This window comes from Lissotriton vulgaris, chromosome 8 (assembly GCF_964263255.1).
Source record: "Lissotriton vulgaris chromosome 8, aLisVul1.2, whole genome shotgun sequence".
Taxonomy (NCBI): Eukaryota; Metazoa; Chordata; class Amphibia; order Caudata; family Salamandridae; genus Lissotriton; species Lissotriton vulgaris.
Genome location: NC_141696.1, coordinates 575,486,693 through 575,512,640, shown reverse-complemented (window position 1 = coordinate 575,512,640; position 25,948 = coordinate 575,486,693). Strand labels below are relative to the sequence as shown.

The 25,948-nt window shown below is 43.9% G+C and overlaps 1 protein-coding gene across 1 annotated transcript in view; it reads right to left on the bottom strand.

Annotated features, from left to right (window-relative positions):
* Window positions 1-5,540: 5,540 nt before the first annotated feature.
* The window catches only part of PIGA (phosphatidylinositol glycan anchor biosynthesis class A), a 153,746-nt gene continuing 133,338 nt past the window's right edge, over window positions 5,541-25,948 (bottom strand). The window contains exon 6 of the mRNA XM_086934414.1: window positions 5,541-8,375. Coding sequence (XP_086790540.1) covers window positions 8,124-8,375 — 252 coding nt within the window. The 3' untranslated portion in view covers window positions 5,541-8,123. The remainder of the gene's footprint in view (window positions 8,376-25,948) is intronic.

The window sequence follows — 25,948 nt, the reverse complement described above, 5'->3', positions numbered from 1 at the left end:
ATAGAGTGTCAATTTCAGCAAGTAGTTCGGAGGTTTTGAAATCTGGTAACATCCAACGGGAATTTAGCGGTACCCAAAAATTAAACAGCCAAGATACTGTAACTGAGGAAGGGCAAAACACATTAGGGCTCGAAAATGGGCTGCTGTCGGGTGAAAGAAGATGGGGGCATATAGACCCCCTTATAATTGTCCCCACCCATCAAGAAAACATTATAAAGTTAGCCTCATGGAACACTGCTGGGCTTAAGGGGAAACTTGATGGTGCTGAATGGGGGGCTTTTATTGATCAGCATGACATCGTACTTTTCCAAGAAAGTTGGGCTCCCGAGGCTATCTTCCGTATTGGATATCTTAACTACTACAAACCAGCAATTAAGGGAAAAAAGGGGAGACCATCAGGTGGGCTGGTTATATGGGTCAAACAATCCCTAGGTTACAGGATACAAGAACTGATAGTCCATAATCATGACATCCTGGGACTCAAACTCCAGAGGGACAATCATCAGGCTTTGTTTTTAATTAACATATATGCCAGAGGCCTACCTGGAGGGAGGAGCCCAGCAATCATGGATGATTTAGATTGTTTAATGGCGTGTATTGGGAGGGATCAGTGTATTGTGGTAGCAGGAGACCTAAACAGCACCTTTGAACCCATACCTATTGAGGGAGAAGACAGTTATGGGGACATTGATCAATTATGGAATGTTCCAAACCTCACCATAAAACCTATTAAGAAGGTCACTGAGGCAGCTCTTCAGTGGTTGGGTATGTGTTTGGAGTGGGGCTTAAGAGCTATAAATGGTCGAGCAAAGTCAGACAGGCTTGGACAAGCTACCTTTGATAATGGTTCAACCACAAGTAGAATTGATTATTTCCTAATCAAGTTGGAGTTTTGGTCAATGGTAGAGGACATGGAAATCATACAGAGGCCAGAGAGTGATCACAATCCCCTGGTGCTAACCTTGAAAGTAGAAGAGGGACCAGTTAATTCTAAAGTTACAAACTGTATCACAGCTGATGCCTTTTTAACCAATGACTGTAGAAGGGTTCGTTGGTGAAGAATTTTGGATGACCCAGCCACTCTGGATAAAATCTCCAAAGAAGTGTCAAGCTTGGTAATACAGGCAAAAAGAGTAATAGGAGACACGGGCTCGGTTGAGCAGATTAGCTCTATACATCAGAGCCTGTTTGATAAAATCTTTCTTTACAAAGCCGGGGAATCCAGTGAAAAGGAGTGGAGATCTTCCAGGTACCAAATGGTATGATAAAACCTGCCGCAAGGCTCATAGCTTTTTGATTAGTGCCATTAAAACCAGGAACTTAACATTGATTAAAGCAGAGAGGTTGAACTACAAGAGGGTCCAAACGTTAGCGAAACAACAATGGGATGATCGACGCTGGCAGGACCTTTATGAGGCCAGTTTGTCCTCAAACCAAATTAAATTTTGGCAGGTCGTGAAATGGGGAGGACCAAGGGACTCGCAAACACCTGCAAACCACGTCCTAGTTGAGGATTGGGTGGAGCACTATTCATCCCAGTTCTGTGGGCTGGACAGGGCACCAAATGAAGAGGAGTTAGTGGCACTCTCAATACCCAACCTCATAAGCATGCCCGTAGTGTTTCAAAACATTGATGCAGAGAAGGCACTATCCTTGGTTCAAAGGGGTAAAACTCCTGGGATGGACTGGATTCCAGCTGACCTTTTCAAACATGATCAACGTAATTGGGTTCCATACATAACGATCCTAGCAAATGCTATAGCTAATGGAGCAGTGATACCTGAGTCTTGGAAAGGGGCAGAAATTCTACCCATATATAAAAAAGGGGATAAGTCAGTACCAAGGAATTATCGCCTGATCAGCCTTATAGATGCCCTACAAAAAGTAATAGCGAGAATGGTCCTAGCTAGAATACAGGTCTGGATGAATGAGGAAAATATCCTTTCCCCAATGCAAGCTGGTTTTAGGACAAGCACTAGCACAATCGACCAAGTATTCAGATTTGTTTTGATGTACTGGAAGATTGTGTATCTAGGGGGGGGCACTATTTATGCAGCATTCGTGGACCTCAAATCCGCGTTCGACCTAGTTTCAAGAGAGAAGTTGTGGGTCGCCCTGAGAAATATGGGTATGCCACCAGAACTTTTAGAGCTCACTATTAGACTACATGATAATAACTTTGCCAGAGTAAGATGGGGTAGGCAGGGACAGGTGACAGAGCGATTTCCTGTGACTCGTGGGGTAAGGCAGGTCTGTGTCCAGGCGCCAACCCTGTTCCTTTTGTTTATAAACCAAGTTGTACAGTTTTTAGGAGAAACCCCAACAGATGCACCTTCTCTGGGTGGGAGAAAGTTTCCCCTTCTAATATTGCCGATGATACGTTGATATTGGCAAAAACTCAAGCGGGGTTACAGACTGCAATCAATACATTTGTGGATTTTTGTAATATCAATGATCTAGAGATCAATGTGTCCAAAACTAAATACATGGTCTTAACAAAAAATAACCCTAAACAGAGTGACGTTAGTTTGAATGGTGCCAAACTAGAACAAGTTGGAGTCATGACCTACCTAGGGGTGGTCATAGATTATCGAATAAGATGGAAGGCTCAGATCGAGGCTCCCTGTTTAAAATTTGCTAGACTATCGGGGTGTCTAATAAAGGAGCAATGCTCGCAAACAAAAAGTCTTGCCAGCTTTGAAAATATATAATGCTAAAATAAGCTCCGTCATTCTCTATGGTGCAGATTTATGGGGTTATGTAGACCTTGCACCCTTGGTAAAAATTCAAAACAAGTTTTTGCGCAGCCTGATTGGCCTACCACAATCGACCCCTACCCTACCCCTTTTATTAGATATGGGATGTCATTCCATTAGAGATCTAGCACGATATAGGATGGTTGCCCAGTGGAGACGTATATGGTCCACCCCAGAACTAGCCCTATTTGCAAGCGAAATTATGGATCTAAGATCAATTATTGGGTCAGGAAACCTCCCCTGGTTTCGTGAAGTTAAGGCCATACTGTCAAATATGGGTTTAAATTCACAGTGGGCAGATCCAGAGAACAGTGCTCTTCCGTCAAAAAAAGAATTCAAATCATTATATTGGGCGACGGTGAAAGAACAACGTATTTCGACTTCCCATCCTACAAATCTGACTGGTCTCTTTTTACTCCATAAGACAGAGGTCCATGTTGAGTCATACTGGGCTATTATTACCAAAAGTTTAGATAGAAAACTATCACCAGTTCAGAGTTGGCACCCTACCAGTAAGGGCATATACACATAAATGGCGCGGTCAACAACTTAACGGGTGTTGCCCATGGTGCTCAGGGGAGAAGGAAACCATTAGTCACCTTTTCTTTGTATGCCCAGCATATTCTGCGCCGCGTCGCAAATGGATTAAGCACATCTGTAGGAAGATCAATACGCGGGCGTGTAGGGAAGCCCTCTGGGTCTTAAAATCTAATTCCTTCGAGTGTGTGTCCACTTGTGTGGCAAAGTTTCTGGGGTGGGCATGGATTCTAAGAGCCAGGCACCCACAAATCCTCTAAAAAGTGGAATCCCCGAAAGCTTTTATTTTTTATCATCGGAAAAATTGTATGAACGTCTTTGTGAATATATTTAATCCTGTTTTAAAGATTTTTAAAATGTTTTAGCTTGTTAAATTATTAATTGTAATTGAGATGAATTTATTTTTGTGCTCCTTTTGTTTGGTGATGGAATTGAGGTTATTGTGTAAAATACTTTTAATTTGTCCAATGAAATTAAGTGGAACTGTGCAGAGTCAGTCCTGGTTGTTTCGTGACAGCTAATTCCCGTTTTCTGGTACCATCACTGGTAATTGTACTGTACATAGTATGGATATCATGGACTAAAAATGTTTTTTTTTAAATCAGGCCAGGCACCAGGCTCAAAACAAATGGAGGTGCAACAAACCTCTACGGGCCACACAAACAAACAAAAGAAATAATGAAAGAAAAGAGTTGTGACCTTCGTGGAGTACTGCCGATCACGCGTTAGTTGCGTTCACAGCCCTGGTTTTCCTCTATGTCCCACCGACTCTTTATTTCAGCCCAGACCTTCCTCTCCATCTCCCCCCCCCCCCCCCCCCTTCCCGGACATGTACCGCAGAAGCCGCAACTCTCCTGAGTGCCGGCGGAGTGTTTACACCTCCGGAGGCGACCACCACTCTTCACTCCAGTCCTCTGGAGTTTCGTCCTCCTCACCCGCTGTCCTCACTCTGTTGCAGAGGAACATGTCAACACACCAGGCAATATTCTCGCTTTAAGTGTCATTTTACCTCATTTTTATCCTGAGATGCATTTAACAACTAGATTTCACATGCCCACCTACTTTCAACTCAAAAACTCAGCTGCAACATCTTTAACAGTCTACAAAAAAAAATGGCAAAGCCAATAAGTCTGGCTTGTAATTTCCTCCTGTGCAGCTCTTGGCTTCGGCCAATGCTTACTTAGACGAGGGCAGCCACGATCAAGCATGGCAAACAAAACATTCATATATAGCAGTCGTACATGCATGGGAGGCCATTGTAGAATGTGTTGCATATTCTGCAATTCTTTATTGTTCCAAGATGGCTAGTATGTTTAGAAGCAATAGGCAAGCCATAGTGAAAGGGTAAAGGATGTAAATGTAAATACATGTAAATTGATACTTGTATAGCGCACTACTCACCCGCAAGGGTCTCAAAGCGTTTGTACGAATACCGCTGTGGAACCCATCCTGGCTTTCCCTGTGAGGCGTCCACTCCTGGGCACCCCCAAGGTGGATGCCAGGCATCCTTAGCGTTGTGGGGGCCGTTGTTGAGATTAAGCAAGCTATTGCCCAGAGTTGCAGAGTGGGACTTCATGATTGGAATAGGCACCGAGGCGAGAATTATCAGGTCCGTGGAATTTTGAGCCCAAGCCCCGCCGAGGCGGGGAATTGAACCCTAGTCCTCTGCATCAGGGTCTGCCGCTCTAACCATTGAGCCACACTACTCCAGGATGATAAAGTATACAAAAAGTATTTAAAGATGGCCACCCTTTTGTGTGCACACAGCAGTCTTTAAATGATTTCTGACATACTTAATCACTGGTTAATTATTTCAAGGCGGTAGACAGCCATCTTGGGGGTGGTGAACGAATAATAAAGTATGAGAAAAAACATCCTAAGCTGATCACACTAGCACCAATGACTATGCAAGACACAGTGTGCTTTGAAGAGTAGCAAGCTACTTGGTAATGCTGCGCTATAAAAAATATCAACATAAATAAAAACATTGCAAACAATGCCAATAATTAAGTAAACAAATGGCAAGATTGGCAACGAGCGCTGGCACTGAAGTATAGTATTTTTGGAGTCACGTTCAAACGAGCATGAGCAAAATGCCACTCATAGTTAGGAATGCCAAGGACTGCAGTGGGCTGATAAATTGCCCTATCCTGTGTGCTGTGATTGGTGGAAGCAAAATGGGAATGGTAATTTAACAGACCAATCATAAGAACACATATGATATCAATAATACTGCGATAGAGAACAAAAGGTTACTCCACTTTAATGGGAATAAGTATTAATATTGTGCATATTGGTTGTTCATATTGGTAATAAAATCAGCGAGTTACAGTTCTGCCAAACCAATGAATAACGGATGTGTTTGGACTATATAATATGAAGGCAACAAATTACAATTAATAAGAATTCCGATTACTTATAAGCATTAATGCAACCATTATCATATATTCTCTGTAAATAATTCAAAACTCACAGCTCCGTACTATGAAAACTTGTTTACGATACACATGTACTGCATAAACATTATGGTACCAGAACATCACAAACTAAATATCGTCTGGCAAAAATATTGTGTTCTAAATATGGTTTACAAAATTGGCACCCCAGTGGAGTGAATTGAAAATGGATACGCAATGAAGTGACTTTTTTAGTTATTACTTGCCAGACGATATTTTTGTTCTCGATATTCTGAAATACAATCGCAAAAACATCAAATCACAGTGACAGGATATTGTCAGCATGGACTGTGGTCGGTCTCACACTTTACATTGTTGGCTCTGCGACTTGCAACACTTTTCTTAGATGCTCTGGAATAACTTTTCAGTGCAATTTCAACATCAAGTAAGCGGGTTAAAAGCAATACATGGCACACATTCACTCAAAATATCAAGGCCGACCATTTTGGACTTCATAAAAGGGACACGTAGGAAGTGCAAAGACCCCTTAAATGACGAGATCCAGGTGTGCTATCTGGCATACAAGCAGAGGGAGAAGTATTCACTGCTTCTAAGAGCAAACTAGAAGGGTCTGAGGTCATCTGTCAAAAATGAAAATCCAGCACATTTCTGACATATGAAGAGGATAGGTGGGGTAAGAAAAGTCTAAAGTCACATTTCCTTAAAACAGATGATACCCAAGCCACGAACACTAGTGTGTTTTAGTATCGTTTTTACATATCATGGGGCTTTTCTGTACCATTCTTGCAGCTTCGTAAACACGGGAAAGAGCAAACAGATTGCAGCCAATGTGTGTGTGTGTGGGGGGGGGGGGGGGGGGGGGGATGGGGTTAAGTCTAAGAATAAATATAACTAAATACGTGGCAGCGGAAATAGGCCACCAACCTCATCTAGTCCTCCATTTTCAGAGCGAAAGTCCTGCTTGCTCTCAGGCTTTACCCATTTTCCCAACATTTTGCACTGCACTATGAGTGATCGGCTGATAAACATTATATAAAATCAAAATAAATATATGTAAACGTTATTTATATTTCAGTGTAAAACATATCTATTATAACCGTACACATTACAAATAAAACCATCTGTCTGGGGACTAATGTATTTTTCCACATACTATCGATTACTGGGAAGCTTACCCTTAGGCGAAATAGGCAGCACACATGTGCAGTCCGCTGTTAATATGGAGTCACAATAAGATTGAAGTGAGGCAGTGCATTTCCGGGTTTTAAATCCGACAAAAAAACAGGTGACAGTACTGCCGGATTGCATTGGTTTTCCTTTGGAAAAACTTCCTATTAAAACTTTTGAAGCAGCGGAGCAGAAAGCTCAAACTTGAAGAAGGCCTCTTGAGAGAGAAAAAAGAAAATACACAATTTTCTCTAACTGCTTAAATGAGGTGCAACATGATGTGTCATTACTCCACCTTTATGGGTTACTGGAGGTCCATGGTGACATCATAGAAGTTAAAGAGGAGTCAGTGAAGCAAACATGGCTGTGAGCTGCACCCAGCGCTGGGCTAGGGGACAGAAACATTGGGAGACAGTTTTAAAGATTTGTGCCTCTGACTTTAGTTGTAGATCCTGTGAGGCTGTATTTTTTCAAACTTTGCTTGTGCTAGGAACTCTACTCCACAATATTCTCCCAAACACCCTTTTAGGATGTCGTACTCACTCTGTCATTGCCTACCACAAAAAAAGCGGCTTTTGATCCACGGTTTTATTGCCATCAGTAATGCAGTAGTGCTGGGACCCAAGTGTGCACAGGGCGCACTATATGCCCATTAAACAAACCAAATGTACGGTCCTACATAAACACTATAGTGGTTCTTCTTCCATGCTCTATACATCCTCCTTTAGTTGCATTTACTCACTCAAACGTTGACACGGATTACAAAACACAAAAGAATAATATTTTTACAAAATATTCTACACCAAAATGAGTGGGAGACAAGCATAGTTGGCTTAAAATACAGTATGCACCTGATGTATGACAGAACACATTTTTTCAAGGAACAGCAACACAATTAAAAAAAAAAAAAAATCTATGAAGATTTAAAACGTAGGCAGCTCATTCTTCCACAATCCCCCAAGACTGTTCACGGCAGCTTTCAAATTAAAAAAAGTTGCATAGGTTTTACAATTTTCCTAAAGCTACCATGTCACAATCCTAACTTGAGGTAGAATGTCCAAGTACTCACACTCATTAGAGGCTTTCAGCATTTTGCTGCAACACCCATGTAAGTAATGTACCAAAATATTATGCACATGCTCCTACTAAAATCATTATTCTAAGTTACAATGTATGGTGTAAACAACAGAAGTAGATGACGTGAGTTGTGAAGGTCTCGAGTTCCACAGTAAACAATTTAAATATTTCAAGGCCGGTCTTTTTTTCTACTTCTTTCACTAGAATACTGTTGAGCCCATGGTCCTTTGGGACCTGTGGCGTCCACAGCTCGATCAATGTTGGAATCTGGAGTCATCCAGTTCAGAAATACAAGAAAAACAAAGCTGAGCACGGTGAAAAGAGCAAATATGTAGCCAGTGACTGAACCACAATGAGTGATATATCTGTTCAGTCTTTCATTCATGGGTAATACCACTTCTCCAGAGACGCGATCATAGACCTATGGGAGAAAAAAAATAGACAGGTTATAAACAGAACACCTAGCAAGAGCTCACACAAACTATATTTATTGGGTAAGAAAAAAACCACTAGGATCAAAAAAACAAAAACACAATAGCCATCGACCAGAAAAACGAAAATATGAATTGTGTGACTTAATAAAAAAAATAAACATTATAAATGGATGCTTTACAAATAGAACATTGAACGTTGCGTATACACTTCTTGAGGGTGTCACTGGCCAGGATGGAGTGGAAGATAAAGTAAAGACATCTGAAAATGATTTGTAAGTTACTGTAACACCCAAACTTATGTATTCACAACACCGATCAGCCAAAGGGTATTCACTGAGTAGGATGGCCAAAGTCAATGTTTAACCCAGTAGAAGAAAAAGGGGTAAGCAATAAACAACAACAAAAATTCAAACTGTTGAGAAATTAAAAAAAGATATATGTCTAAACAATATAAATGACACACATTAGGACTACATTAATAAGCCACTAAAACATAACAAGGGCATAAAGAAATCAATATCTCTCTATAACAATAAAGACAATCTTAATCCACTGAAAAAGAAACGGAGATAGTGAACGTGGAGCATAATTATTTTCCACGAGCTGTGGAGAGGTTAAGGCAGAAACAAAGAATATTGCAACAATATTTTAATCAAACAAGATTCAGAAATGGGCCAGATCAATGGGTGGGGGGGAGTGGAGGTGAGAGGGAGAAGGGGAAGTGGCAATGCTCTGTCCCAGGGGTGGCTCCTAAGGAGCAGAGGAGCGTTGCCTGCCTGCTGCAAATGCAGCAGGCAAACACAAATAAATAAAATGGCATTTCAATGCCATTTTAGTAATTTGCCAATGCACTGGCTCGAAGGGTCAACAGCGCGAGGGTGGGGGCCGGGCTGAATCCTGCAAAGGCAAGATGTCAGCACTGATCTACAGAGCACGTCGGATTGGCTGGCCGAACTTGCAATGGCCAGCCCAACATGTGCACTGTAGACCCAGCAATTCAAAGGTTGTGAAGCAGCTTGGGGACTGCTGCCACAGGCCCCAGCCTCAAAATGAGTGCTAGGTGAGTCTGCTCCCACCAATACTGGAGCTGCTTTCACAGCAGGAAAGCAGCTCGAGGATTGGTCAGAGTTCCATTCCACAAGCAGGAAGGAAGTCCTTCCTTTTACCGCTTGTGGAACAGAGAAGTGCCATAGCAGTCGTACTCCAGCTCTTCACTTATGATGAGTCAAGGTCCTTCGCGCCGCACCATTTTTTAAGCTAGCCGCCACTGCTGTGTTATTATTATTATGTTTCTTATATAGCGCCTGAATCGGCCCCCGAAGGGGTATCTCCGCGCTTGCCTTGGGAACCCGTCGTGGCTTTTCCCTGTGAGATAGCCCCTACAGGGCATCCCCAAGGTGAAAGCCAGGCATCCCGCCGCGCGGGGGGGGGGGGGGGGGGCGTTGTGGAGATTAAGCAAGCTTAATGCCCAGAGTTGCAGAGTGTGAACCCATGATTAGGTCAGGCACCAAAGCGAGAATTATCGAGTCCATGGACATTTGGGCTCAAGACCCTGCCGCGTCGGGAATTGAACCCTGGTCCCGGGTCTGACCTCTGCTTCAGTGTCTGCCTGCTCTAACCAGTGAGCCACACTTCTCCACAATACTCCACTAGTGGAAAATTCCTTTTGATCAGTAAGAGATTAAGCTAGTCTTATTCAGAAACTCTTCTGTAATCCGGTCAAGGAGGTTATAACAAGAATGGATTGGGGACAAGCACCAGTGAAATTGTTCTGTTTATTGTCACACAAAGACTATCGTCTAAAATGTTGTACCTACTTCATTAAAGCATCTGGGCACACTACTCTGGAAATTCTGGAGGAGGAACAGCCATACCGATGGTCTAATCAATACACCATGCTAGAACCTAGTGGGGCAGCAATCTTTTTGGTTTCCTTGAACTAGAACTGGACCACCTACTCAGTATTTTGAGAATCTTTCTGAAGTGGTTCCATTAGCAAGAAAAATGCAATTTCCAAACTACTTCGAAGATAAATGGGCTACATTACACCATGCTTTACAAACTTGGCTCCAAAGACTCATTAAGTCACCTTCATGCCGGCGATAACCTCCCTGGTCCTTCTAAATATTCATGGAGAGGCTGGATTTGCTTTGACTCTGAAGAAGACATTGTAATAACTGTCGGATAGCTAAAAAGTAAGTAAGTAAGTAAGTATTGGACTTATAAAGCACGAACTAAGCCCAAGGGCGTCAAGGCGCTAAAGCAGGCTAAAAGGAGACAGCGGACTAGACAGCACGCTCATACTGAAGTATGTGAGAAAAGCCAGGGTTTTAAGATTTGTCGGAAGATGGAGTGAGAAGGTTGACCAGAAAGCTCTTCCGGAAGGATATTCCACAGCCTAGCCGCAGTCAGCGAGAAGGCTCTACCTCTCCACCTGGATTTTCTAAACTTGGGAAGTGCTAGCAGGTTTTTATTAGAGGAGCGAAGAGGTCTGCTAGGGACATATCGCTGAAACATCGACTTGATGCCCTCAGGACCTAAGCCATAATAGGCCTTATGAGTCAGGCAGAGGGACTTGAAAAGGATCCTTTGATCAAGAGGCAACCAGTGCAGTGACCTAATGGCGGCTGTGACAGGATGACATTTTGGAAGATTCATCACCAGTCTAGCCACAGCCCTCTGCACCAACTGCAAATGTTGCACAAGACCCTTGTTAATGCCCAGATATAGGGCATTACAATAGTCTAGTCTGGACGTTACCAGTGCTACCACAGCCTGCTTGCATGCTTCAAAGGAAAGAAAGTGAGCAATTTTTCGAAGGACCCTAATGATGCCAAGACAGGTGGAAATGGTCCTACTAACCTGGCGTTCCATTGAGGGAGAGTTGTCAACAATTACACCTAAATTCTTTCCATGAGAAACTGACCAGGGCAGGCACCTAGGCTGGCAGGCCACCAGTCAGTAGACCAGATGTCCTGATTACTACCAAAGAGCAGAACCTCAGTCTTGTCTCCGTTTAGTTTCATATAGTTTTCATCCAGCCAGGAGAAAACAGCCTGCATGCAAAGCCCGAAATTAAGGGCAGAGTCCCTGATGTTATGAGATATGGAGACCATAATTTGAGTGTCGTCCGCATTCAGAGGGGTCTGCCACATGAGGAGAGATGAGGGAGTTAATTATTTGAAAAAGATCCCTAGAAGAGTTCAGGAACCCTGTGATCTTTGAATAGTATTTTCCTTTTCCCTCCGCGATAGCTGCCTTATACTCCTTAAGGCACTGTTTATGCAATAAAAACAAGCAGCAGTAAAGCCAATAAGTATGGCCTTTTTGAGAGCTTTTGGATTAGCCATTTGGTAGTACAGAGTGGCCGTCATGAAGCATGCCTAATTTATTTTTTAGAAATGCAATATATCGTTTTTTTTGTTTGTTAAAAGTGCTAGTAGACAGGAAGGTAAAAATAAAGTGCCAGGAAGATACCAGCATTGTCCACATTACAACTCTTATATTTCTAAGCAGGTAAGTGTGGGGGCAACACAGACACTGGGCTGGGAAAAAAGAGGTAACAGACAATGGGAGGATGAAGGAGTGAGAGATGGGAGGGAAGATATAACACAAAGAAACATGATGGGAAGAAAACTTTATAAATACATTTAAAAAAAAGACGCAACACAGATAGTACCTCAATCACAGACCATAATCAAGATGTAATTATTTGTACTTGGTCCATGCTTGAGAGGAAGGAGAAGGAAGAGAAACCGGCTTGCGCTGTACAATTAATTAAGACACAACAGTTGGTCCACACATTTCATTCGGATACGTTAACTCAATTAACACATCCTACGGCAGCACAACTTTGCCTTCCACCCCAAACAACAAAAATAGGGAGAATGTAAAGCCAGCAGAGGGAAGAGTGTAAACATTTACAACACACAAAAACAGTACAATCAAATGAAAAACAAAATTAAACTATTTAGAATATGCAATATACAAACAATTATTACACATAAAGTTTACTCCAAAGATGTGCAACAGAGCGCTAAGAAAAAGTGCCTGTGCATAAGGTCATAAAAAAAACCCCGAAAAACGTACACATGGACATATGTAACCAAAGAGCGCTTCCTCTGCCTACCTTAAGTGGCAAGGCAATCGAGATGTTCAGCCACCCCTCCCAGGCAGCCAAACACCTTTCAACCCCTTTGTCACTCTCTGCTATAACTCCAATTCAGTTCATAGACTCTGGGGAAACGAAGGGTAATGCTACAAAAGCAACCTCCAGCACAGTGATGCACTGCCACCAAAAGTAAACACACGGGAAGGTGCATACTTGGGATCAAATGCGCCCTCAAAAGTTCTTGATAACTCGCGTGTGAGGACAGTGCCAGCATAATACAGTACTTGTGTCTTCGCCAGTTACTGCCTCTCATTCTGAGGGGCAATATGTGAACAGAAGGAGGGGAAGGGCTTCCAAGGTAGGAAGTGAAAAGGGGTAGACTTGAGGACTAGCTATAGAAGCCCTCATGAAACCTTGAAAAAGGGGGGAACATCCACTCCCAGGTGAGGTCTGTTTTACAACTTGCAAGATGATTTTGCAGGTTGGTTAGAGAGAGAGAGGTACATCACTGAGGTCAGTATTATGAAGATCGCTGAAGCTTTGTACAAGCAGCAGCTAACTGCAAATAATGGAGGTCCTAAGAGGCCCCCAGAGGACTGGGGCTCACCCGCACTGTCGGGCATCCGGCTATGCCCCTGAATAAAAGACCAATGCATGAAGGCTGGCTGGCTGAGGACCCCTACACGTATTTACAACTATATTATTAGCAAAATCAAAACGTCTTCATTAACAGAAAACCTAAAACCTGTGTCCAAACAGCACACCTGGAAGATTAATTGCTATTTAACTGTCACAAGCTTTGCCCTCTGGGATGAAATAGTCAGCTTCTAAAACAATGCTGGATTTTTTTCTCTATGCTTCTCACCTGCCATTTTTCAGTTTAAAATACACTTTAAGGAAGCTTTAAGGTTGCCCTCTTTGCATCGTGAGTTTAAAGTTGGTTTGCTTTTAAAATCAGTGCAACTTTTTGATTTTTCTAAAAACAAACTTTCATGGTATTTGCATAAAATTATATCGTTAATATATCAACAAAAGGGGGGAACCGTGGGCGTACTTTATTTAACAGGGTCCAGTGTACAAGTCCGAACAACTGGTGACAGAAGAAGGGTACAAAGTTCCCCAATGGAAATGTAAAGGACAGTGTATGTGTGCGACGTAGAGGACATAAAAGGGGGGGAGAATTCCTTTTTTGGAACTAAAACCCTCACACACCCAGCAAGCTAGGTGTCATGCTTCATCATATGGGTTCTGCTCCTCGTCAGACTGGTGCTGCAATGTCTGACGGGCACCCGTGAAGGGGCTCTTTATCGGAGATCTTTTGTTCCAGTCATATGGTGCATGCGTGTGAGAGGGAAAGAGAAAGTGTAGTCGTGAAGTGAAGGTGGGTTAAAAAAGGTGAGTCAGTCCACAATGAACTTTATTGGCGTGGTTGGCTCCCTTGGCTAAAAGGGTGGGAGGGGAGATATATATTGGGAAGGCTCACAGCAAAATATCTACAACCCTCAGGTCAGGTCAACATGTTTCTTGTAGTCATGGCAATTCTTCAGGACCTAAGTGTTCAGTACTACACAGTGGAGAAATAAATAAGAAAAAAAGAAAGAAAAAAAAAAGAAATTACAACCTCACCCTGTAGGGCAGTAAATGGGCAGGCCGCATGGTCCTACTCTAGTGATGCAACCCTAGGAGGTTTCCTAAGGTGCCCCGCAAGTCTGCTCGTGCATAAAATGAACAAAACATGGATAAGCAACAACTTCAATGTTCACAATAGTATACCAACTATGGAATAGATGAGATTAGGCTAGGTCTCATCAGAACATAATTCATATGATAGGAAAGGTGATCAGGTAAGTATAGAGTTCATGTTCATTGCTGGAGTCATGAAAAAGTATACTGTAACTGTTTGCGTCAGGGACAAATAGACTGCGATTTTTTATAAACAGGTCATTGACTGAGATCGCCTCTTATTGGGTGAACTGGGAAAGGTATTATTAGGGGGGGGGGTAGTGGGAGGAATCCTTAATCAAAATGGATTTTGCTGGGCTGGAGAAGTAGGGGCTGAGGGAAGGGGGCTAGGTGCAGGAAGAATTTGCTTAGTTGAGAGACTAACAACATAGTTGGTGAGGGGTGGAGTGTCCACCTAACAATGGAGGAGATTTTGGGGCAGAAGGGTGCTGCATGACAAAACCATTTGAATGAGAGGAACTACGGAGGCAATAGGCCAGCCTTGGAGGACATTTTGAGGACAGTACCTTAGTCCCCCGCTATGGAGCACCTAAGTAGGCCTCTGCATTTTTCCCTATGTAGGGCTCTGCTCTTGGCCTTTGCCCATTTAATGATAGTGGCCACTGCCTTCCTGTCACGAGGAACTGGCTTTGCAGTGAAGAAAGAAGCCACTTCTAGTACTGTGGCCAGTAATCTAACAATGAAGGGAATGCCCATAAATTGTACTGGAAGTCTCCAATGTAGGCAGAGCAGCCAGAGTAAATGGTGTTTTCTATTAGAAAGTGCTTAACAATGGCTGCTGCAGAGAGGTAGTCTTGATGCAGGATGTAATACAGAATGAGTCTGAATTACGGGAGATCAAGTGTGGGTATGCTAGGGTGTTTGACTATTCCTTCAAGCAGACAACCATTTTGACTTATGCCCACCAGATCAGAGGTGAATGTGCAGTACAGGTGTGGGAGAGGGGGGCTTGTAAAACAAAGTGATGTGCCCGCTTCCTTGACCTATGGTAAAAAAAAAAAAAAGGACTGAATACATGTGTGGGGCTCCGGTCAAGTGTCCGAAATGGACCGGCAGTTGTGAAGGGTACATTAGGCAGAGCAAAGCAATAGAAACAGACACCTGTGGAGTGCTCCTTCAGCCAGTTGAATGGGACGAGAGCAGAGAGAAAATCAAGCTCATGGTCATAGGCCCGAGGCACCTGGCCTCCACCAGGGAAGCATAAATGGGCACGGGCGACCCTTGTCAAGCTCACTGAAGAATTTACTGAGGAGAGTTGTGGCCAAATTGGCAAAAAAGGAAGTCCCAGTCTAAGTGGTAAATCCCATTACCTAGGTAGCGGAAAGTAGTTCTGTACCATTGGAGAGGTCTACCACACAAGTCTACAGATCTCTCCAAGAGGTTGGGGCTGAGGGGGAGAAGACATAAGATTTCTGACAGTTTAACCTTTGACTAGGAATGGCAGCAAAGTCTTCAAAGATCTGAGCAATACGGAAATAATGATCTCCCCGGAGGACTCTGAGATAGATAAGGAGATCATTTGCGTATAAGGAGATGGTGTGTGTCCCATCCACTCCTGAGATGTCCTAGATTGTGCCCTCAACTCAAAGCCTCACTGCTACTGGATCCATGGAAAAAGCAGAGTCCCACTACGGACCACAAACGGAAGATAAATTAATTTATCTGTACGTAACTGTGCCACAGGAGGAGTGAATACAAGTTGTTTGAGGAGCATGGCACAGCCTCCAAATTCAAATCGCTGTAGGTCCGCAAACAAGTACTATCATCGTAGAACGTAAAAGGTCTTCTTGATGTCCAAGCTCAGCAAGTCGCACCAGGGCCAGGTCGAAGGGGTGGCCAAAAGGAGCCTATAAAGGTATTATGGGTTTGTAGAAGTACTCCTGTGGGGAGTGAACACGTTCTGGATGGGGTGAATCAATTGGTGTACAACCTGTAGGATACAGGAAGCCAAGACTTTCCCAAGGATTTTGTAGTCAGAATTGAGAATGGCAATAAGCCTGAGGATGGATCATCAGATGGATGCCCCTGCTTGAAGAGAGGGTTTAAGAAGGTTTCTCTGAGTGATTGGAGAGTAAGCTCTCATTTAGTCCCACTTCATCTGAGATGGCTAGCTTGGGAGATATGAAATCTGCATACATATAAGTCTAGGTGGGATGCCATCCGTACATGCTATCCTACTAGCTGTGAGCAGGTGAATGGTCTCTCTGACTGCCTATGGTGTTATGGGATCCTCAATGCCATGCAGAAGATCGGGGGTGAAGTAGAGGGAGAGCAGCAAGAAACACAGATTTTCAAGCCTGGGAGTTTCTGGAGCCATTCATGCAGAGGTGCTGATGAGAATTAAAGAGGGCTGCAAGTATCTCCTGCTGCATAAAAAACAACGTTCGTTCAGCTCGGGAACTGGCCCGAGTCACATCCTGTGTAGAAAAACAAGCTAGGGACCTGCTGGGTTTGATATCCTCTACGTCGACCCAAGAAGTGTATGCCACATTATTGAACCAGACCCTCTCTGATGGGAGACCCCAGAATGTTGCCTTCCTTTGCTGAACCGGTTTTAGTTGGGACGGTGTGCACTTTCCCTCAGCTAACCTGTGGTTAAGTGCTTGGGTACTCTCCCTAAAACATGGAAATATTTTGGCCTACACATGATTGGTACATTTAAGCTGTTTGAAAGTCCCTAGTAAATAGTACTACATGTACCCAATGCCTGTTAATTAAATACTACTAGTGGACAGTAGCATTCATTATGCCACCCACTGAAGTAGCCTTGTGAATCATGTCTCAGGCCTGTGACTTCAGCTTGTAGTGCAGTTTTAAACTGCCATTTCGACCTGGCAAAATAAACCTTATGCCAGGACTAAGCATTTACTTTCCCTACTTGTAGGGTGCATTGTATTTGAAAAAGTGGGGCATATGTGTTTACGTTTTAGAAGCTCCGTCAGTGAAAAATTAAAGTTGTTTTTCACTGTTGTAAGGCCTCCGTCTCCCATAGCCTAACACTGGGTGGCTGTTGCACCTAATAAGTGCCAAGTTCAAATTGGTACCACGTCCAGAAATTATGTTTCCACTCAAATGAATTGTAATTTAAAATCCTCTTTAGAGGTAAAATCAGATTTTGAGTTAGTTTTGAAAATGCCACTTTTGGATAGTAATGATTGAGAAAAGGGGGGTGGTGATGGACTTTTGGATAGTAGGCATTTTCCTTCTCAAACCAACAGCAACAACCGACCAGGACGCTCAACGTGCTCCTCGTGCCAACAAACTCCTTATCGCGACCCCTGCCAACGCAGACGGCACCCTTTACGCCAAACTTGAGAAGGGAACTCTTCAGCTGGAGTAACCTGGTCCCTGGATAAGACTCTGGCACAATCCCGGCTGGCCTGCACTTTTGACTTTCCTGCGGTCAAGCACGATCAGATAGCCACTAGTAGCCGTGTGCATCTTGGCACTATTTTTACTTAAAAACGTTAAAAATGATTACCTTTGCTTTACTGATTGGATTTTTGCCGTTTTGGTGCCATTTACTTATTAAAATGTACTCTATTTTATTAATTTGTTTTGGAATTTTACTTGTGTTGTGTTTTTACATTATTACAGTTTGTGTGCTTCATAAATAGTTTTAACATGTTGCCTCAAATCAAATCAAAACCATCTTTATTCGGTTTCCATAATTCGTAGAAAACCATAAAAGCACAGATAAAAACGTGTTTAAAAAAAAAGCAATTATAAAATAACATTCCAATACATACATAATACCAACAATCAATTAAGGTTAAGATTACCACAGTGGTTTACACAAAATTTCAAAAAACAGGCTACAGATTTTGCATGTAGTTCATTATCTAAAAATTGAAGCACTAGGAAAGCAGGGCGGCAGGTTCGAAGTCTCATAGTTTTTAAAATGGGAACGATCCAACGTTTGCGTGGAATTTCGTAATATCTACAAAACAGTAATATATGAATTGAAGATTGTGGGGCCGTAGAGTCACACGGGCAGGGTACTAGGTTACTTGTCCAATCATTTTGCTGGGGAAAGGAAATCAACCTATGAAAACTATCAAATCTAAATCTTGTTAACAGGAACATTTCGTACTGGTTCAAGTTAAACATCAAGTAGGGCTGCATGGAGAGAGTGGTTTGCATTGCTAGCAAGTGTTGTACTGAGGGCTTCCCTATTTCTTGAAAGAGTCGTAGCTCACCTAGATGGGAAAGGCACAGTTTTTTCAATTCTTTCCTTGGCACTTCAGAGATGGTAGATGGGTCTGTAAAGTATCTCTGCAGACATAAATCCTCCAAAAAGGACCCTACATATGCCAACCATCCTATTTTCGCCCTGTTATCCAGTACCATACATTCCTGGATGAGACTACGCGTCAGGTCACACTGCTGTGTGGTCCAGATGCGCCTCCATAGCATAATCGGTTGGATCTCTAAGATATCAGAGATATGATCCAGCCCTAATTCTACGTGGCAGCCGTATGTAGTCATGATTTGTGGGACTGCAAGTAGATAGCGCAAAAAGGAATTTTCCACTCTCTGTAGGACATCTATATTTGTGTACCCCCACAACCCAGAACCATAGCTAGCAACACTGATGCACTTTGCCTGGTAGATTTTTAGCATTTCCTGTGGTGGCCTCTTTCCTAGCTTCTGCGCAAATGCCACCAGTGCAGAAGTGGCCCTCAGGAACTGTAGTTTCTTTGCCTGCATGGCCGCTGTCCATTTGAGCTTATGATCTATTAAAATCCCTAAATAGGGATATGTAGTCGTGCACTCTAGAATGCTGTTATTAACAAAAATGTCTCTAGTTTTTTTTAGGTCTGGGACCAGCATGCATGGCATATGTCTTTTTTATGTTTATTTTGAGGTTCAGGGAGTTCATAAAATTGCAGTATTTGTCTAATGACCGCTGGAGCTGGACAGGGGTTCTCGCCAGAATTACGGCGTCGTCGGCATAAAGTAGCACTGGAATTGGCCGACGACGTATTGTTGGCAGGTCCTGACTTCCCTTCACCATCTCCACTTCCAGCCCATTTGTATATAGTGTGAATAGGAAGGGGGCCAGAACACACCCTTGTCTGACCCCCCTCTCTATCCGAAAGGGCTCAGTGAGTTCCCCCTCTATTCCATACCTCACTCTTGCGGTTGCCTCCGACTAAAGTTCCCTCAAACAATTCACCAGCGGGAGATCCACCCCAATAACCAATAAAGTAGACCACAGTTTGAAATGACCGACGCAGTCGAAGGCTGCTGTCAGGTCGACATAAACCATGTACAGAAACCCTTTTTTTGCTGAGACATACTTCCCCATAAGAAGTGAAAGGTTTAATGCCTGGTCCACTGTGCCCAGACCCTCTCGGAACCCGTATTGGAGATCAGATATTATGGTATTATCGCTAGCCCAATCCTGCAGGCAATCTAAAAGGATTCGTCCAGCGATTTTACCAAGGGAGTCTAGTAACAATATGGATCTGTAACAGGTGGGACTATGGCGATCGCCTTTTTTGAAAATTGGGACCAGAATTGATGTGGACCAGGAATCAACCAGACCAACTTTCCTGGCTGCTTCCAGAACTCTAAATAAAATTGGGGACCATAGATCTGGTTTATATTTAAAGAGGTCTATGGGAACCCCATCGGGTCATGGGCCTTTGCCTGATTTTGATGTTTCAGGGCAAAAGTTACCTCCTTGTGATCGAACGCTAGCTGTATGGGATAGTTTGTTTGGGGTACAACCTCCCCTTGGGCCGATACATCATCCTCTACTTGTTTGAACATTTCCGTGACGTGATGTACCCAAGTACAGGCATCTATTGCTACATACAATTTTGGAGATTCATTAGCCTCAAGAAAAAAATGGAGATTTAACGGTTCTCCAAAAAGTGGTCATGCCCTTCATATGGCAACTTTCATGCAGTTGGTTCTACAGAATATTTTTGATCTGGGATTTACGATTTTTTAGTGCAGCATTATAAGCTTTCCTCAGTATAGCAATTTTGTTCCTATCCCTTTCTTCCCTGTTCAATGCCAGTTTTAGTTCCTTGTGAGATTTTGTGCACTCGGAATTAAACCATCCTTTCCTAGGAGTCCCTTTCATTTTCCTTTCGTGAGTTAGTTCTTCTTTAATGATTTTAGTGATGGTCATATAGCTTAGGAGTATTTGTTCGGAAGTGGAATTTGGATCTAAGCAGACATCGACGGAGGACAAACCTCTCTTTACTACGTTGGCCGTAACTAGCTCTTGGTCTACTTTGCCCCATTTTAGGGAGCCAATAAGCCTGTCGATGTTCAAATAGCGTTGATCCAAATGACTCCAATAGTCTACATCTGCCGAAGATGAGGGACCGCTTACAGTCATACTATTGGGAAAGTGGTTGCTTACAGGACTAATAATTGTCTCGAAGTTTGACAGTATTGATGAGCTGGAGTGGGAGAGGAGTATAAAATCAATTATGCTCGTTAGTCCTCTCCCACTGAAGGTTGGGCAAAGGGAACTGGAGGATTGACTAATTCATTTGCAAACCCCACATCCATGGAGAGCATACGTTCATTCATTCGATCTCCTACACTCGTGTGTGCAAAATGTGTTGGGGTGTTCCCTGCCTCATCCTTTATTATTATTATTATTATTGCATTTATTGAGCGCACAGCTACCCGGAGGTTTCCCGGCGCTTGCCTTGGGAACCCGTCCTGGCTTTTTCCCTGTGAGATAGCCCCTACAGGGCATCCCCAAGGTGCAAGCCAGGCATCCCGCCGCAGGGGGCCGTTGTGGAGATTAAGCAAGCTTAATGCCCAGAGTTGCAGAGTGAGAACCAATGATTAGAGCAGGCACCGAAGCGAGAATTATCGAGTCCGTGGACATTTGAGCTCAAGACCCTGCCGCGTCGGGAATTGAACCCTGGTCCCGGGTCTGACCTCAGCTTCCGGGTCTGCCTGCTCTATACCGTGAGCCACACTTCTCCACTTCCGCAGATGTTTGTGTTGCTTTCTTTGCATAATGTCAAATTAAAATCACCACCCCATATCGTTACTAGCGATTTGTCAGAGTGATTCAAACTTAACCCTTGTATTAAAAATGAAACCTTATTTAAAATGTCAATTAAATCGATTGAATTTACATTATTATAAAACTTTATCATGAAGTAAACGGACACCGTATTGACAAACATCAAAAGTACCTGATAGTCATTTTCTAACACCGCAACCTCAATTTTTTCTACAGGTAGAACGTTTGATATGTACATTATTAGGTCCCCTTTTGACCTTCCGGCGGTGGATTGAATAGCCGCCGAAAAGTAGGTTTTGTATCCTACTAGGTGAACAGGGGTACGGAGCCAGGTTTCCTGCAATCCTATAATGTTGTGTTTCATCACTAATGACAACCAATTTTCATTAGCAATTTTGGAGCGCAAACCTGCTACGTTCCAGAAGACTATGTCCAGTTTGAACCTTTTGTCTTTGGAGATGAGAGTCTTTTCTGCGTGGAGAGTTCCCTGTATGGCGTTAAAGGTGCAGTTGGTATTTTTGTAATACGTTTTCTAGTCAGGTCACCTAAGTCGTGGGTTGCTGTTTTTGGAGCCCCACCATTTATAGATTGAATGCTAGTGATATCTGGTGATGAAGCTACTTGTGTGAGCCCAAGGTTTGCAGGGTCCTGTCTAGTTAATATCTCCATAGCACGCACAGATGCTGACCCTGACACCGCCAGGTCCAGTCACTCATTGTCATCCAGACCGGATAGGGCACTAAATCTGTTATACGTGGAAATCGGCTGTGGGGGCCACGGAGCTGTATGGGGGTTTCTCATATGTAAGGGGGGAAATTTTAAATTTTGTGGAGGGTAGAAAAAACCCAGCGGCAGGATGTTAATCCCTGCGTTATTAGCCATGTGGTTCCGCCCTATATTCAGAACTTCCTTTACCAATCGGGGGGAGCCAAATGTCATCACTACACAGTCCCCCGACATAACCTTTTCCCTTGCACCCACCCATTGGACTCGCCTGACCATCTTAAAGTCTTGGAAGAGGTGGGTGTGTAATCCAGCCCTACTACTCAGCCAATGGAGCGACTTGTTCTTAAGGGCTGTCCATCTTTCCACACTAGGGGATTGGTTGGGGGTACGTTCCTAAAATGATGACATAGGGGGTAGCTTAAGGTGGAAGGTCCAAGTGGGGGTCTACGGCCCTCTGTTCTGCCCAGAGGAAGATGGTAGGATGATTTTGGGTTGAATATTGAGGGGAAGCAGGGACTAGTGTACGTGATGTTATTACCTGTGGAGGTAGGTTAGTGGGTGTGTTAGTGTGCCTTGGTGATGTTTGCAAAGCCCCTCTGCCGGCCTGAGTATTTTGCATCTTTTTTTCCAGGGGGTAACCAAAGGGGGTGCCTTTTTTCTTCTTGACCCTTCATTTACACGAATATTTTGATTCCCTGGCTGAATGATTGGAGTCATATTTGGGCCTGGTTCAGTGCTTATAAATTGGTTCACTGAGCTAGGCTTAGTCAGTAGGATGTTTTCTACATTGGTCAATCTGGTGGTTGTCTGATCTAGCCTGACTCTTATATATGAATCAAGTCTTTCCACTAGAGCTGTTAGTTTCTGTATCTCGGAGTGGGACTGGGTGGTAGCAGTGCCCGGGCGGTTGCCTCTCTTTTGTGATTGTATTTTAGGCTGGGGTGCATGTCTCCTCTTAGATGGAACAATTTTCTGTTGTTTAGACATGCTGGGAGGAGGGTGGATAACAACTGGGCCCACTCCGTTATGGATGTTATTGCTGCTAGCAGCGGTTTGTCTCGGTTTATTCTTAGTTTTTTTTTTGAGGGGGTTGGGTAGGAGACTCGCTACCGATAAACTGATCATCATCAGTGAGTGATTGAATACAACCATTTTCAATGGTGGATACCTTCCTCCCTAAATATGGAGAGGTTGATGATTCTTCGCTAGGGGGTAGGTCCTGGGTTAAACCGGGTGATGACCCCGCTATAGACTCTTCTACTGAATGGATCTGCTTATCTAACACATCGACCGCTCCGGTTAGATAGCTCAGAAGAGTCTGTTGTGTGTCAGTATTACGCCTAATTCCCCCAGGGCTTGCTAGTTTCCTTTTACCCATTGTTCAATACAGACTTCCCTCAATACCAGTGTTTGAGGGGTTGCTCGGGAAGAAAGGAACAAAATGGGGGGGGGGAATAGAAAAGGCACAGTATGAGTCAAAATTATAGACCAAGGGAGTGGGCCCAGCCTAGCCTCTTCCGGCAAGAGACGGGCAAGGAAGGCCTGCCCTTCGCCCGGGCTTTGCCCGCGCGTGTCCCGCCGCGCGGGGCCTGTGCTCGATTTAAAGGTCCCAGGGGGCGGGGCTACGGCTGAGCACATCACGCGAGACCGCGCTGCCCTCTGGGTGTTGTAGTTGGGCAGCGCGCGGTCCGCGGATGGCAAGAGGCGCGTCAGACATACTAGCTCACCTGCAAAGGAACAGTTGGAGCTCCAGTGATGTCGAATTGGCAGGCAGCAACACAGGTGCAAACAAAGTCACAGTGTTATTTCCAAGGCGTCCCGGGCGCGGGGGCCCGCTCTCGATTTAAAGGTCCCGGGGGTCAGGGCTACTGCTGAGCACCTCACGCGAGACCGCGCAGCCCTCTGGGTGTTGTAGTTGGGCAGCGTGCAGTTCGCGGATGGCAAGAGGTGCGTCAGACAGACTAGCTCACCCGCAAAGGAACAGTGATGTCGAATTGGCAGGCAGCAACACAGGTACAAACAAAGTCACGGTGTGATTTCCATGTTGCCTCTAAATGAAGCCTGACCGCTTTCATGCCAAGCTACCAGAGGATGAAGCACAGGTTAATTTAGTGACTTTTGTAGCTCACCCGGACACAGATTGCGTTTATTATTTGAGTGGGGCTTCCCCCCCTCTAAAATAATAACCCAAGGAAGGAATTGATGGAAGGGGTTTACCCCATGTCAGGCATGTTGTAAAGGGACTATGGTCTCATATGGATCAGCCCAGGTAGTCTGATAAAGAGAATCCAGAGCAGAGTCAAGCATAGGATTCTGTCAAGGTGCACAAAAGATAGTGTCGGAGAGATCAATAAGAATAAAGTCCGACTACAGGCTTGTGTTCGTGACGGATGTCAATATATGACAACATACATGACAACATACCACCATCGGGGCATGAAACAGAGGTGGATGTGAACAACAAAGAGATGTGTCTAGCATGGTATTAAAGAAAGATGGGTCCATTTTCCCAAGCATTCTTATAGCCTACCCAGGAATGCAGGTTGATCAGGGTTTAGAGCATATATGCTGCATGGGACGAGTGGGATCCCATCTAGTGTGCCCTCAAACAAAATATATCTGCCCTCAGGGTCAAGGAGAGTGGATTCCATTGTAAATGGACACCCACCAACCTGTACCCGCTCGGATCCAAATTAGGGCCCCTCTCGCTAACAGTAGAGTAACTAGTAGCAAAGACCTGGCTACACCAGTGCTTTTGTAGTCTGGAGCCCTCTGAAGCTGCTAAGTGAGTTTCCTGCAGGAATGCTATAAGGGCTACCCTGAATACTTGAAATGAGTAAGTCTTTTGACATCTGCTACCAGAATGCATCCTCCAAATATCTTATGATTTTGACGAGTAGGAGGTAGCTTGTAGTGAGTCCATGTAAAGCAGGTAGGGAAATAGATTCCAAATAGGAATGGGTGGCTGATAAATTATGCCCCATGATCAGCAAACTGTGGTGCAGACAGAATTATGAAAAACATGAACACAAAACATTTGTAATCAACCAAAGGGGGGTTGAACTAGGGGAGGGAGGTAGAACTAAACTGGGCAGCAGGAAAATGGCTAGCCACCCAAACTGGGTAACAGAGATCATACATTTCAGTAGATGATGAGTAGCACTGCCCATCAATGAAAAGGGGGTACATAAGAGGCCCACTCAGAAGAGGAAGAGTTTGCTGTCAGGGTAGACCCCACTGGGAAGGGAGAGCAAAGTGTGGCAGACCCATTGCCTGTGCGACATCCCTGCCATGGTTTGTATGACACACTCCGCTATTCACTTTTGGTCACTGTGTAGGAGTCCGACATAGCAATGTCATCCATTTTGGCCTTGAGAGAAGAATGTGTTGTAATGGTATGTTCTAGGTGTATCCAATTTGTGCAGCCCTGGCTGCTAGAAGGGCCTCCTCTGAAACAGGGATAGGTTTCTCTTGAAGAATGGCCACAGAGCGGGTAGGGCTTGGTCTGTCGATGTTGAGAGGGGAGCTTGTAAGTGCAAGTATAAATCCAGGCCAGAGGGTGGAATCCACCATGGCATGTGTATGGAGGATCTGTGGGTTGAACGGGAACTTAAGAACCACTTGATGAGTAAATACCCTACATAGAGATACATACCGACCATTAGTATGATCACTCAAGACAAAGAAGATCGCACTCATCATGAATATTCTGAAGATCAATTAGACAATGAATCGATCAAACAGCGGCTACACACCTTAAGGTCACCTCACATATATGTAATCTCTACACTATATCTCACATCCATAATGATATAACTCTCTACCCTACTTGGTTTATCTATTTAATCCTTGCCACAAGCCATACCTAGCCAACTCTTATTGCTGATTACTCATGGAATTGCACTGATAATACTATGCAACCCTACCTCACCAAACCTGACGATATGACTGTGACACAAGCCATGCCTATGCAC